The 13942-nt window shown below is 40.7% G+C and overlaps 1 protein-coding gene across 4 annotated transcripts; it reads left to right on the forward strand.

Annotated features, from left to right (window-relative positions):
- The first annotated feature begins 3216 nt into the window (after window positions 1-3216).
- On the forward strand, window positions 3217-13710 carry nop9 (NOP9 nucleolar protein). Of its 4 annotated transcripts, XM_029525372.1 has the most exons (13): window positions 3217-3254; window positions 3883-4206; window positions 5470-5706; window positions 5805-6008; window positions 7844-7951; window positions 9132-9273; window positions 9367-9559; window positions 9661-9801; window positions 9994-10113; window positions 10235-10447; window positions 10552-10657; window positions 10751-10908; window positions 13579-13709. In XM_029525372.1, exons 2-12 carry the CDS (start codon window positions 3981-3983, stop codon window positions 10903-10905), a joined length of 1845 nt encoding a protein of 614 aa, XP_029381232.1. In that variant the 5' UTR covers window positions 3217-3254; window positions 3883-3980; the 3' UTR covers window positions 10906-10908; window positions 13579-13709. The 4 variants fall into 4 exon arrangements, with proteins under 4 accessions (XP_029381232.1, XP_029381229.1, XP_029381230.1 ...); XM_029525369.1 differs by having other exon boundaries at window positions 10552-10908; window positions 13579-13710; XM_029525370.1 differs by lacking the exon at window positions 13579-13709 and having other exon boundaries at window positions 10552-10957.
- The last annotated feature ends 232 nt before the right edge of the window (window positions 13711-13942 follow it).

A 13942-nucleotide genomic window follows, 5' to 3' on the forward strand; every position in this document is an offset into this window, starting at 1 on the left:
AATTGTGGCGCTAGATGTGTTCGTTTTGTGAATTTTGCTGGTTATATATGTTTTTACTGGTGCTGTTTTTACTTATCTTTCTTTTTATATATAATTTGCATCCTTACTGTGATTGTAAATCACTGTAACGTCCTTCACGATCAATTAAGTGAATCCATCTAATATAATCTAGATAGACGTCATTGTAGCACTTGATGGAAAGTTAGTGATTCATCCACGGTCTTAGGAAAGCTACTTTGAAAGCACCCTTTTGCTAACAGTTACTTCACACTTAAGGACGTTGAAATACATCAAAGCTACACTAGGGATCGGTTCACTAAAGCTACTTATAAAAGTAGTTCAAAATTCTTCATAAAAAATAAGCCAAATAGCAATTCATATCTGGTACAAAGTTATATCCAAGCATCATACTAAAATTACGTGGAAAAAGTGCTTGAATTCCTTCTTTTTATCTGTGTTCAGTAATTGCTCAAGTACAGTTATTATGTTGATTTCTTTGGGTGGAGGCTGAGCACAATAAACCATGATGATGCTATTGCTATGTGGGAATTAGCTACGCCTAACTTTTTTTTTTTTTACTGTTGCAGATGCCCAGTACAGACTTTAAGTGTGTGTGTGTGTGAGACTGCCAGACAAATGCCTTGCCTGGGCATGTCGTCATTGGGTAAGTGCTAGAGGGTTAGGGGGTTATGGTTAAAGCACAAAAGTGCTAGTATTATTGAAATATTACATTTCTTTTCTTCTCCTTAATGCCCATAAAGTTGAATGTTCCTTAAGCATTAATGTCTCAAAAATAGCAAAAAAACTGAGTGAACTTCATGATTCATCACTACTTGAACGTGATCATATGAATGTATCTGAACTACTTGTAAACTACTCTAAAATGAAGTAAGAGATGTAGTCTGATCATGAATGTGGTCTTAAAACCAAACTGTGCACCACAATTGTTTAAATTGTTTAGTGAATTGTTTAGTGGACTATATAAAGACCATGTCTTTTAAATGTTCACACAAGTTCCACAATTCTTGCAATTTAACCGTTGAAAATATCAATTACCTGTGTTTCATGATGGATTAGGAATGACAACAAGTAATGTGTCACAACTGATTCATTAACGTACACACCCAAGCATATACGGTTTCCATGAGTATGTCATTTTTTCTGAAGAATCAGACTGATGTCATTATTGCCACCGTTATTGTTTCACAAGAAAGCCACTTCCTGGGTTTGCATACTTGAATTTAAAATCACTCTTGTAAAGGAGGAAAAAAGCAAAGATGACAACAGACCAGGAGACACAGTTAAAAACCATTATGACTGATTTGTACACCAACATTTTGAATTTTATAATCCACTCAACCCAGTGTGTATTTATATTGTGAAGGTTTTTCTAATAGATCCAAATGCATCATCTGCTGGGGCATCTGCAGAGCCTCAAAGTGGATTTAGTTATTGAACCCTTGTGACAGGAAAGTAACCATGCTGCCCTCCGGTGGTCACAACCAGAGCATTTGCTATTGATGAGTCGAGTAAGCTGTTTTTAGCAGTACTCAAAATCCTACAATTTTACATGTGGCCTCTGATTTGCACATCCTACAAGTAGTTGTGGTAGGAAGTTGGTTAATTTTGAGGTAGTATTACTTTGAAAGGGCATCACTGTATGAAATGTTATGGGAATATTAACGTACTATTAGCTGCTTTCTTGCAAATTATGGTAACTTACCTGACTGTTTTTTAAAGCAAAACAAATTTAGCCATATTTCAAATTTTAAACAAATTAAATCAAAGGAATGGGAATACTCCCAAACAAAAAAATACAGCGCAAAAAAAAAATAAATAAACAAATATTAAAAACTTATATGTATAAATTACAATTTTAAAAAAGCAAGTTATGAGCATTCATTCCTTACTACATAATTTTTTCAAAAAGAACTGCAGTGTCTAGTGTGAAGTTGTTTCAATGGTGCTCTCAGGAATCTGCAGGCAGAGCTATCGGACCATACAAACACTTTTTGAACAGTGGCTGCCCAAGTAAGGGAAATTTACGAGGACACTTTCTTCGTTGTGTCCTTGCTGGAATTGGTCTTGTGATCCCAATATTTGCATCCTTGCAATCCTTGTTGAAACTCTGCAGCCATCCATGTTATAAAGAATTGATTTATGATTACACTAAATGTTCAGGTCACCCTAAGTCGGGGCATCCTTCATTACAGGATCCTTCACAGATGGTTTAATTATTAGCTCAGTTGACCTTTCATAATACCTGAACAGATTTGTTTCACGATCAATATTCATCACCTCATCTGTGATGTGGGTGTAAAAACACTCGATTGAACACCTTTGCCTCATCCTTCAAAATGCGTGAGAAATGGGGGACGTATGTAAATTACCCAGTAAATAATGTAGCAATGAAGTTGTGTAAAAATATGGCTAAATGAACATATTTGTAAAGTACGTGATCACCTTAAAAGATGAAATTGCTTCTCTTGAGAGTCAGAGGTGAATAGATTTCTGCCATGAGTGTTTCTGAAGTGGTCTGCAAGGGGAATTAATTTTTCCTGCACTCTGTGGCACCAAAATGGTGATATAGAGTGGAAGAACACTTTTTATTATTAAAGGAAAGAAGAAAAAAGTAGAATCTGATTTTAAAACACAGGTCACCTGAATCCCATTGTGTCCAAACTCTGAGAGCACGTTAAGGCCATTTTCAATGGCCTTAAAAATTTGGACTGAAGTCAATAAAAAATAAAAAAAGTTGAATATTTATGCAGGCATTTCCACCTTTAAACATCTAATCACTATATTTGCTCTTTTATTCTTGCTAACTTCTGCTTTTTGAAAATTTACTCAAAGTTTTCAAAGTCTAAAAGTAAATTGCTTAGGCCACAGACAGATATCATTTTAGGATTTGCATAGTTTACTTTAACCTCTTCTGCACCTTGAAGTGCAGTATAGGTACTTATGTGAATGGGCTACATCTGCTTGGCAAACACAATATTATTGTAGTAATTAGCAGTTAGTAATATTAATATAATCGTGTGGAAGACATAACGAAATATAAATATTATCTAATCAATATTCCAATTGTTCCATGGCCTATATAAAAGCACAATAATAACTGCAAATAGCGTCTAAGACCGTTAAAGTTATAAATTGAATGTCAAAGCTGCAAATCACAAAGGGCAAGACGCAGCCCACTATTACGTCATCACTACGCGTCAGTTAACCACCGGTGGTTAGGAGTCATTTCACACGTGAGTTAAACTGCATCGTGTTGACTAACGTAAACTGTCTTTACATTGAGTTACATCAAGTATGCAGAATGTCTCACTTAAGTTTTTTTGGTTTTTTATTTTAGCAATTTCTGGAAACATCCACTTTTTCGGATAAACGTCGAGCTTGTTTTTGTGCCAGTTCTCCTGTAGCTTGTTAGCATGGACGTCTCTTAGCCAAACTCAGTTTCCACAACATGTCAGTTTAATTTGTCACCGTTTACAACAGCTAAATTGACCTTAGGAAACAGGATGTATAACGCTGCCTGCAATTGCTCTTGCTAGTGGTAACGTCGGCATACAATAGATTGCATTAGCCTATAAATGTAATATCTGTTCTTCATACAGAGTTTCCTGTTTGTTATAGCTTCTGTGTCAGCCCTCAGAGGACTGATACAGAAGCTATAATCAGTCTGATCAGATCGTGAACTGGTGGACTGAAACGTAAAATTGATGCCACGATACTCTTTACTTGGTTGCTTACTTTGCCTGTCTTCTTGAGTATATGGATCACCACAGCAGTGTTTGCGATAATATAATCTCGTCACAGAAACATTGTAACTCTTACCCAAATATTACTAATTCTATCAATCATTTACTCGATCTGTAGATGTGAACTTGAACACCAGTCTTTCATGAAGACCTCACAGTGCCACCTTCAAGACCAAGACATTTAGCTTATCGACTGGAGGCTATAAGGTGAAAGCTATGCTGGCAAAAGCAGAGGAAAGGAAGCCAAAGAAAGGAGGAGGGAAGAAGAGGAGACACGCCGCTGATGATGGGAAAGGAGAGGAGAAAAAGATGAAGGGAGAAGATGACAATGGGAAGGGTCAGAGGGATGGTGGCAAGAAGCGTCTGGATGCCCTGAGTGTGGGCTATTTCCGCCGAGTCGGGGAAAGACTCAGTGAAGGCTTTGAAGATAATGAGGAGAGAGGTGAGAATAATAATTTTCCATCAGGAATAAATGTAATGCTTTACAGTTGTACCACCACCATGTCAGAGCGAAATCAGAGCTTAAGAGCCACGTTATGTCCAGAGAAATATCTAGCAGCAACTTCAAAAATCATTATTGTCATGTCTGCTTAGATCGATTAGATTAGTTGTCTTCCTAGAGTTTATTAGGTTGCACAAACTCTAACAGTGGGACCGTAGTTTACAGCTGCATTGATCTTGCATTCAATTTGCTCAGTTGATATACAGATAATTGAAAACTGTCATAATTGATTGGTTATTATTATTTTTTTAGCAAGTGTGTCAAGCATTTACAACCATTACAACCAACCATTGCGGGTTCTCGAACACGACAGTTCTGTGTTTTTCTCGGTATTTTATCAGATGAAATTCAACATTTTTGGGCAGTTTGAAGCAGTAATTTGAAAATGTTACCTTGGCCTGGAACTGTGATGAAAAGTTTTAATATTGTCTTTCAGAAATCATTCATGTTAAAAACACATTGCTGTGGATTCAGTGCATATTGTGCATTTTTGAAAAAGGAAACTTTCAAATATTCATTAACTAGACATGACTTTTGCAGTAAGACGGTTTTCTTTATTTAGGTGAAATTCTCATAAAGAAATTGACATTTGACATTTGGCTTTATTCGTTAAGTGAAAAGAAGAATTTTTGATTTCCTTGTCAAACACGTTGACAAAGATTAAAATAAATTATTGATTAAATTCGTTAGCTTATTTTATAACCATTAATATTCATAATGTTGTCTAAAAATGTCACAATAATTTACCAAAGTGGTTTTATTCAGAGCCTTTAGAAAGTCTGTTATAACCATCAATCAGTGTTAACTGAAAAGCATTCTGTGCAGGAAAATACAAGCTACAAATTCTCATATTAGAGAAAAAGGAGCCATTAATGACATATTTACTTACTGTACGTACAGTAAATTATGTTGATCTGTCCATTATTTTATCATTGTTGGAATTTAGGAGCACGCACAAAAAGTGCTAAAAGACAGCGATCATCACCTGCGCTGCTGGAGATCTTGGACTATTCATGACTTTTGGTTGTCATGTTGCCCATATGATTTGACAATGTTCTGCTTGTTGCATCCTTCCAACGAAAATATAACAAGCACGTCACACTGGCTCCCTCTGCCCAGCTCCATCATATGTTTGATTTCAGCCTTTTTCTCTTATTTCTCACCTCTGTCCACCCTTGTTTTGTCTCTTAATGTTTCCCACAGAGATTTTTGTGGAGAACGTGCTCTCCGAAGTCAAAGGTAAAGCAGTGTTGGTGGCGATGGACCGGACAGGAAGTATCACTCTGCAGCGGCTGCTCCCATTGTCCAGCCTTGAGAAGGTGGGAGAGGTGCTGGCTGAACTAGGAGGAAAATCTGGCTTGGAGTTACAAGCAGTTTCTTGTGATCGCTGCGGGGGCCATGTAGTGGAGAGTGCAGTCAGACAGATGTCCAGATGGACAGGTAAGACTTCTGATTGACAGACAACTCATCAAATTGGTTAAATGGCACAAAACTATCAATAACAGCTCTGTGTGCTCGTTTTTTCATGTTGTTTTTAGAGGCATCACAGGACGACCCATCTGCTGCCTCAGAAGAAGAAGCGAGTTGCGGGGTGCTGGAAGCCCAGGTGTTGTCTTTAACTCAGGTGGTCAGAGACAACATCGCAGAGTTCATCAAACACACTCACGGCTCACACGTGGTCCGCACACTCTTACATGTGCTGGCAGGGTGTGTTGGGCCCCCCCGCACCGAGTCTCGTCCAGGTACACTCACACACTATTTAATTGTGTGACCTTAGATGGTGTTTTTCAAAGTCTGGCATTGTGAGACCCCCCCCAGAGGCAGCATAGCTACAGCCATGCCAAAGTAGCAACCCACAACATGGCCCATTGGTTTGAGAAGTGGCCACTCTGAAGCCTCCACTTTGTAATTTTTAGGTTGCCACCTTGCCTTTTTGAAACCAGTAAAAACCAAATTTGGAGGAGGAAGGCGAGCTGAGGAGAGGAGAGGGAGCTGGATCTGGATCTGGCCTGCTCTAGACTCTGACTATGTATTGAAGAATACTTGAAACAAGAGACTGAGACCATAAACTCATCCGGAAAATATTTACTGAGCTAAAAAAATTAAGTGAGAAATGGGCCCAAAGAAATAATAATGGATTATTATTCTTACATAACGACATATTCATTGAAATATTTAATCAGCCAATCATAGAGTACATGAACTTACATGTCCACAGCTCCAGGTAACATGCACTGAGTGACGTGGTATTGTAGGTGATATGAATATTGGTGTGAGACAGGGCTGGTTTGATAGTTTCTAAAATTCCTAATCTCCTGGGACTGTCACGGACAACAGCCTCTAGACTACCTGCAAGAACCCTAATTTCAGCTTCCCTGACAACACACCAATCAGGCATCTGTAAATGTTTCTTATGTGTACAAAATGTGCCTTGTTTGTGGAGCTAATGTGGCTGTAATTTAAGAATTAAAAAATTAAAAAAAAATGTTATGTTCTCAGGGCAGTGCAGCGGCATAGTGGTTAGCACTGTCGTCCCACAATAAGGAGGTCATTGGTTCAGTGTGGAGTTTGCACGTTCTCCCCGTGCCTGAACGGGTTTCACATGACAAACACAGGTTTCCTCCCACTGTCCAAAGACATCATCTTTGGGTTCACTGCTGACTCTAAATTGTCCGTAGGTCTGAGAGTGAATGTGTGTGGTTGTTGGTCTCTGTCTGTCTCTTGGGTGTTGACCCTGTGATGGACTGGTGACCTGTCCAAGGTGACCCTGCCCTCACCCAGTGTGAGCTGGGATTGGCTCCAGCCCCCCCATGCAGTTGAAGATGGATGAATGAATTTATGTTTTCAAGTTCTCAGTAGACATTTTTATGGAGAATAAAATATTTATAACTCTATTTATTTTGGGAGGCAAAATATAGCATTCTGTCTGTTTCAATTCATATATCTATTCAAAGCATGGTTAATTTTAGTCTGTTAAATATTTTTCTTCCCTGTTTGGCCTACGACCTAATGTGTGCTATGAATTTTGGCCCCTTGTGTGATTGGGTTTGACACCCCTACTCAAGAGAGAAGAACGTGAAATGCCTCCATGAAGCGCCTGTCGCATTTACTGCTGCAGCTCCAGCTACTGCCTGTATTGATAAATGACGCAGATCATTGGATCAGACAGTACAACCTAACTTTCAGTTGTTTCTAGAGGACTGACATCTTGCTTTCACCTCATGTAGTTTGATTCCCTTACAGTGCTCCCTCCAACCTTTCCCTTTAATTCTCCTTTGAAATGTTTGAACCCCCCTGGCCGAACAAATTAATCTTCTATGTGTTTTGAATGCCTGTGACCCTGCATTGCCCAATAACTGGTAAAAGTGTGTTTAAGAGTTTTTCACAAAAATAATTTCACCCACTTTTCACCTGAATCTCTTCATTCCCAGGAAGAAAATAAACCTTATGACAGTTTCCTTTGTCAGCAGGAGACTTCTGAGGCTGACCCAGTGTGTCAGGATATTTACAGCCAGCTAGAAGCGTGTTCGCTTCATGCCATCTCTTCTGCTTTGACACAATCTGTTCCTTTTTTCAGGTGCAAAAGAACGCAACGTTGCTCCTCAGCTGACAGACTTTGAGATTCCTACGTCATTCTGGTACGAGCTCAAACACCTGACAGAGACCTTGATGGAGAATCTTAATCGTGAGTCATCGCTCTTCCCCCGCACTTTAATCATTGATCTCCCTGAAAAAAACTTTTTCTACGTGGAACTTTTTCATAGAGGGAAATGCTGCAAAGCAACGGGACCCATCCTCTCCTCCCTTCTTTGTTCATACCTGGTTAAAGGTGTAATCAGGAATCGGGCAGGGTGTGTGGATTTTTATTCATGATTTTTGAAAGGGGAGGTTGCTTTCTTGGTGTGACGGGGTCTCACTTTGTGATTTCAATATTTTCAGGATTTCATTGTTTATTTTATTTATGAAGAAGAGTCTTTCACATTGTCTGCAAGGTATTCACAGTTAAGCAAATGCTGCAAGGACTGCAGTCTCTCTCCTCTTACACTTTGCCAAGACCTCTTAATATAAGATTTTCTTCGGAATAGCAAAACCTCTGTAAATTACTGTTCAGTGAAAGTGAGAATTCAGAGGAGTAAGTGCTAAGTGCTCAAGGGCACTTGTTTTGAATAGATATTTGCCAAGGTTGTGCTCAGAATCAATATATTGACTGCAACCTTGAAGATTTAATATGGCAGCACAATGTAATTGTCAGTAAATGGTCCATAGGGCAAACATGCAAAGAGCAATTGTTTTTAATCGATCCCTCCTGCATGGGAGCTAAAGGAATTTCTTTTTTGCTTCATGCTTTGTAAATTGTCAACTAATTCCTGTTCTAAAGATACAGTTTGAGTTGAGTGAATATACTTTTCATACATGGGGAGTTACACTTCTGCAGTCACACAGAATAAAACATAACCCCTCTCCTAACTGGCTCTGGCCTGGCTCTGGCTCTTGTGCCACATAATCCCTTTTAAACATTCATTTATCCATCCATCCATCTTCTACTGCTAATCTGTTTCCTGGCTGCAGGGGGTTCTGGAGCCAATCCCAGCTCACACTGGCCGAGGGCGGGGTACACCCTGGACAGGTCACCAGTCCATCACAGGGCCAAACATAGAGACAGACAGAGACCAACAACCACTCACACTCACACTCAGACCTACAAACAATTTAGAGTCACTAATTAACCCGTTGATGTGTGTTTGTTAGACCTCTAGGATGCACACCATGTGTTTTCATTTAATGTGAATATAACTTGAGCTTTGGTGCAGAGCTCCTTTAAATTCACTGAAACTTTGAGTGATTTTTCTCTCTTTCCTTCATAGTAAGTGTGACAGATGCTGTTGCCAGCACAGTGTTCCAGACCATGTTGACTGTTTGTCACAGGAAACGGCCAAAACTCTGCAAACAGCTCATCAGGAGCATCATGGAGTATTTGACAAGCCGCAGCGCCGCTCCAGGAGTCAGGTCAGAGACAGAGGTGGAGTTGTGCTTGATTTTACCAAAAGATGTCATGTGCCCCCAAATGTGACAGGAAGTGTTGTTTTTATTGTCATCTAGCCCACTTCTGGTCTTTCTGAAGGACCAGGCTTCTAGTCGCCTCATTGAGACCATCATACAGCAATCCCACAAGTCCCTTCTCCGCGATCTCTACAAGAACCATTTGAAGGGTCAGCTAGTTGATCTGGCCCTTCATCCAATTGCTAACTTCCCCATACAGAGGCTGACTGCAGCCTCGGCCAAATACAAACTGGTAGGTCACCTGGCTGAGCAGATGAGAGCGGAGATTGTATAACTCTGGGGAGATGTGAACTTTCCCTCTTGGTTTACTACCCCTGCTTGTTTTCTCTGTAGTTTGTGAGGTTGTTTGATGAGCTGGTCCAAGGTGTGGAGGCCATCTTAGCCGCGGGCCACATGGGGGTGATTGTCCAGCTGGCAGAGAGCTGTGCAGAAAGTGGAGAGAAACAGGATGAGCTGATGCAGTGTCTCATGCATGTAAGCCTTAATAAGGGTTGGTTCTTGAGTTATATAGAACCATGTGGGTCTTAAATCAATATAACAATTCCCATGTTTCTATTTCTTCCTCCTTTTTATGACTGAGATGATTGAAAGACCATAAACAAACTATAAACTACTACTTAATGGTGGATTTATTGATAATGGTGCTGTTGATGTGTTGGCTTCCAGGCGTTCCACTGTGCTGAGCCTGGCTCTCGACACGTCAGCTGCCTCCCTCTCTTCATGTCCCTGCTCACCTACGAGGTGTACTACCACTCTGACACAGCAGAGGGCAGCACACAGACACAGGTAGACAGCTGTCTACAAGTCCAATCAAGCCTTTGAATGCCAATGAATCACAGTGTATTGGCCCTGAATAGAAGCTGCAGCTACAGGGTGATGAGGTTGTGGTGGTTTTGATCACTTCCAGGTCCCGCTGTCTTCCATCTGTTACCACGGCTCCCGGCTGGTTCAGGCACTCGCCAGGTTCAAGGAGCGCTCACACCTCCTCAGCAGCCTGCGCACTCTGAGCCCCGCTGACCTCCTGACGCTGGCCTCTGATCCTGCGGGCAGCCACGTCCTACAGGCCCTCGTCACCACATCAAGTGACAAAGGCAGAGGCAAGATCCTGAAGAGAATGGAGGTAAGATGGCAGAAGCTTTGATCAAATATTGTACTGAAATAAAAGTTGATTAATAAGTCGATGGAGCATTTTTGAAATCTTCCATCCTGCTCTTGTATTCCCAGGGTCTGTTTGTTCAGATGGCGTGCTCCAGATTGGGAAGTCGGGTTCTAGAAGCCATATGGTACAGTGCATCAGTCAGTCAAAAGCAAAGCATCGCACAAGAACTTGGTAAAACAAACGGACTCTTTCAGGCACTGTTTTGTAGAATCACACATTTTATGTGGATTTTTTTCACTTTCCGGTCTTCCTCTTCCATTTCAGTTCCATCCGAGAACCAACTAAGGTCCGACCAGTTTGCTCGCCATGTGTGGGCCAAGTTTGCCCTCTCCCACTTTGTACACAGACGAGCCCACTGGCAGGAAATACAGACCGGCGAGTCAAAGAAACGGAAGCTTTTTAGTGACATTCTTGAATAGGGAGTACGTATTCTAATTGTTATTTGCTATATATTGGAATTAAAAAAAACTAAATTGTCATATTTCATGTTGTGTTTTAGTTTTTTAAGAAGAGTGTTGCTCAAAGGATGGCAATGGCCATCTTAAGTGCAAGAACCATCCTGGCCTGTAGGGGCCGCTGGTGGAGCATTTATTCGTTGAGTCTTGCTTTGGCCGTGTTTTAGGGTCTGGGATGAATAGAGCACCACATGCTCAAATGTTTAAACATAAAGTCGATTACGAAACTGTCTGAAACTCTGATGCAGAGATGCACAGCTGACACTACTAAACCTTTTTTTGAGGGGGGGCATTTGAATAGCCGGTTTGCTGTCAGTGATTGCATGTATACACAGGGTGTATACTGCCTGTTAAATAAATTATAATTTGCTTTACGTCAAGCAATTTGAAAATGAATAGAATAGTTGAATGTTATTTTCCTCATTATTCCTTCACGGAAGCACAAACAAATTCAGGCTGTAGTAAAATCAATTTGTGCCTCAGCAGTGAACTGCTTTTGTCCCAGGCCTGTAGGAGACACATTTGTTAAGTCACAGTGGAGAACATTGATTAGAAATTGATTTGACAAAGAAGGACCTTCATCGTGGCAGATGCCTCTCAATCAAGAGGATGTACAGGGCCAAGGAGCCCCACTGCAAGATGACGCCTGTCAGTGCAGGAACAACACACGACCACGCCTTAAAGGAATAAATTCTGTCATTTGATTTACAGTGCGATTCGACCACGCAGTCATCAGCATACAGTTTCTGCTCTTTATACTAACCCAGCAGTACTCCAACTCCAGTGCTTTTCTTCTAAAATCCTTAGAAGACACTTTTACAAACATGAATTCCCCAGATTAAAGATAACACATCCACATCCATCTGCCCATCCATTATCTATTCTGTTTATGTTGGGAGGGTTGCGTAGGGGCTGGAACCAATCCCAGCCGGCATTAATGGAGGGTGGGGCACAGGGCACGAGGGTGGAACATAGAAATGTAAAAATCAGTCACACTGATTTGTCTGATGGTATGGATGCGGCAGAGATGTGTTACATTAACACCAAAGTGCAGATGTCGCATGCAATTACATCAACACAGAAATATGTTTGGCGTTGCACTGCTTTACCTAAGTGAGGCTGTTTTCAGTCAATGCGCTGAATGTAGAGAACCTTGACAGACCTAAAGGATCAGTTCACTCAAATCTGCTATGCCATAGTTTTATGTTGTGAAGTTCTTATTACGCCATCATGTGAACACAAATGAGGTGAATTATCACAACACACAATATATTTTTTTCCTGAGATCTCTTGCAAAATGTAAAGCAATTTACTTTGCTATAATAATCTAATAGTCTGAATATATTCACACTCCCATTAATGTGAGATGCAGGGCACTTAAGGCACTTCAGACAAATGATCCTGAGCTTCAATCAGGAATTCTGATTGTGGCCTAACAGCCCTGCTTGGTAGCAGCACCCCCCCCCCCTGCTCCAAATGTACCTTGTAATCAAGTCTCTGGATTCATTACAATAATTTGAGCTCTAAGCTTGACAGAGGAATGGAGAGAAGTGGAAAACAGCCAACCTGGCTCTTTCAAAAGGCGACAAAATACAGCCAGCAGCATATTTTAAGTTCACTGATGAACAGGTTTTATCCAATTTGTCTAATTGATGTAAAAAGGAAAATTGTTCTAACTGTAAATGTAATGAGGATTTAGGTGATAGCCTAAATCTTGCCTGGGAACAATAACCACCCATTGGCTGTGCTACAGCTGCTATATATATATAGTTGCTTGGCAACCTCACAGTGACATTTCAAGGTCTAAAGTCTGATCCCGCTCTTTACCTTATTCACTACTTTGACCAAAGGCTCCCAAAAATATCCACTCAGTTCTAAACTGATATTTTGAACATGATTATGAATGAAAAACACTTAATTTAGTCTTTGGCAGGTCAGCCTTTTGTGTTTGAACAATATATCATATGAACACTGCATGAATGTTTCTTTTCCATTGTATGAATTTCTGAGGCCCCTAATACAAAAAAATCATCCTCATGATTTGATCTCAAAATGCAGTGAACTTTATAGTCTGCAACTATAAATTGTCAGACTCAGACCAATTTATGACCAGACAAGACAACAAATATCACAGGCAACAAATGCAGGAGCCTTGATTTTTTAGCAGTTGCACAGAACCAGACTAATGCCTTTCTGCATTCATTCTTTGTGCCAAGCTGAGCTAACATCTCCTGGTTCCTGATTCATATTTACCAGACTCATCCTACTCATCTAATCATCTCTGCAAGAGAGAAAATGAGAGAATTTCGTCAAATAGCTCTTTGAAAAACGTGTTTGTTAAAGTTTCAATTATTTCAACCCATGACATTCCCATGATGGAGGCAAATGTTGAGAACAAATGACTTTGCTGTCACCTTTCAACCTACTATTAATCTACATTACATCAGAGATGGAGCATGCATGAGGCAAGTCCACAATGAGACTGATTTGTGCCCTCCTCTATAACCCCCTATTACAGTCTCTTCACCTGATTGATCCTCCTGCTTTGACAAACCAGTTCTAATTACACATGCTTCAGTCTGAGCATGACGTTTGTCTGGCTCTTTCTAACTCCCTTTTGTTGTTTTGTTGTTCTAGCTCTCTGCCTGTGCAGTCGGCTCTGTGTGCTCAGGAGACAAAGCAGACCGACAGTGACCTTTGGTGTACATTGCTGCCTGAAAACAGATCACATGGATTTCCCAGGGATTCAGCCACACGTCCCTTCAGTGCCACTCAATGTCTGGCCACGCCGGCGCATGGCCGTCACCCAAACTGAGTCTGCCCTAGTCTGCTTACAGCTACACTTCAAATACCACTTCTAGTATTACCTCGCAGCTAACATGCCGACACCCACACCCAGGGAAAATGTGCATCTCATTAGATATGCGCAGCACTCACTGAAAATAGTCTTTCTTTTTGGAGCACAGTGAGGAGTAAGTTCGACAGGCTTTCACTGACACAG

This window comes from Echeneis naucrates, chromosome 17 (genome assembly GCF_900963305.1).
Source record: "Echeneis naucrates chromosome 17, fEcheNa1.1, whole genome shotgun sequence".
In the NCBI taxonomy this organism is placed as follows: Eukaryota; Metazoa; Chordata; class Actinopteri; order Carangiformes; family Echeneidae; genus Echeneis; species Echeneis naucrates.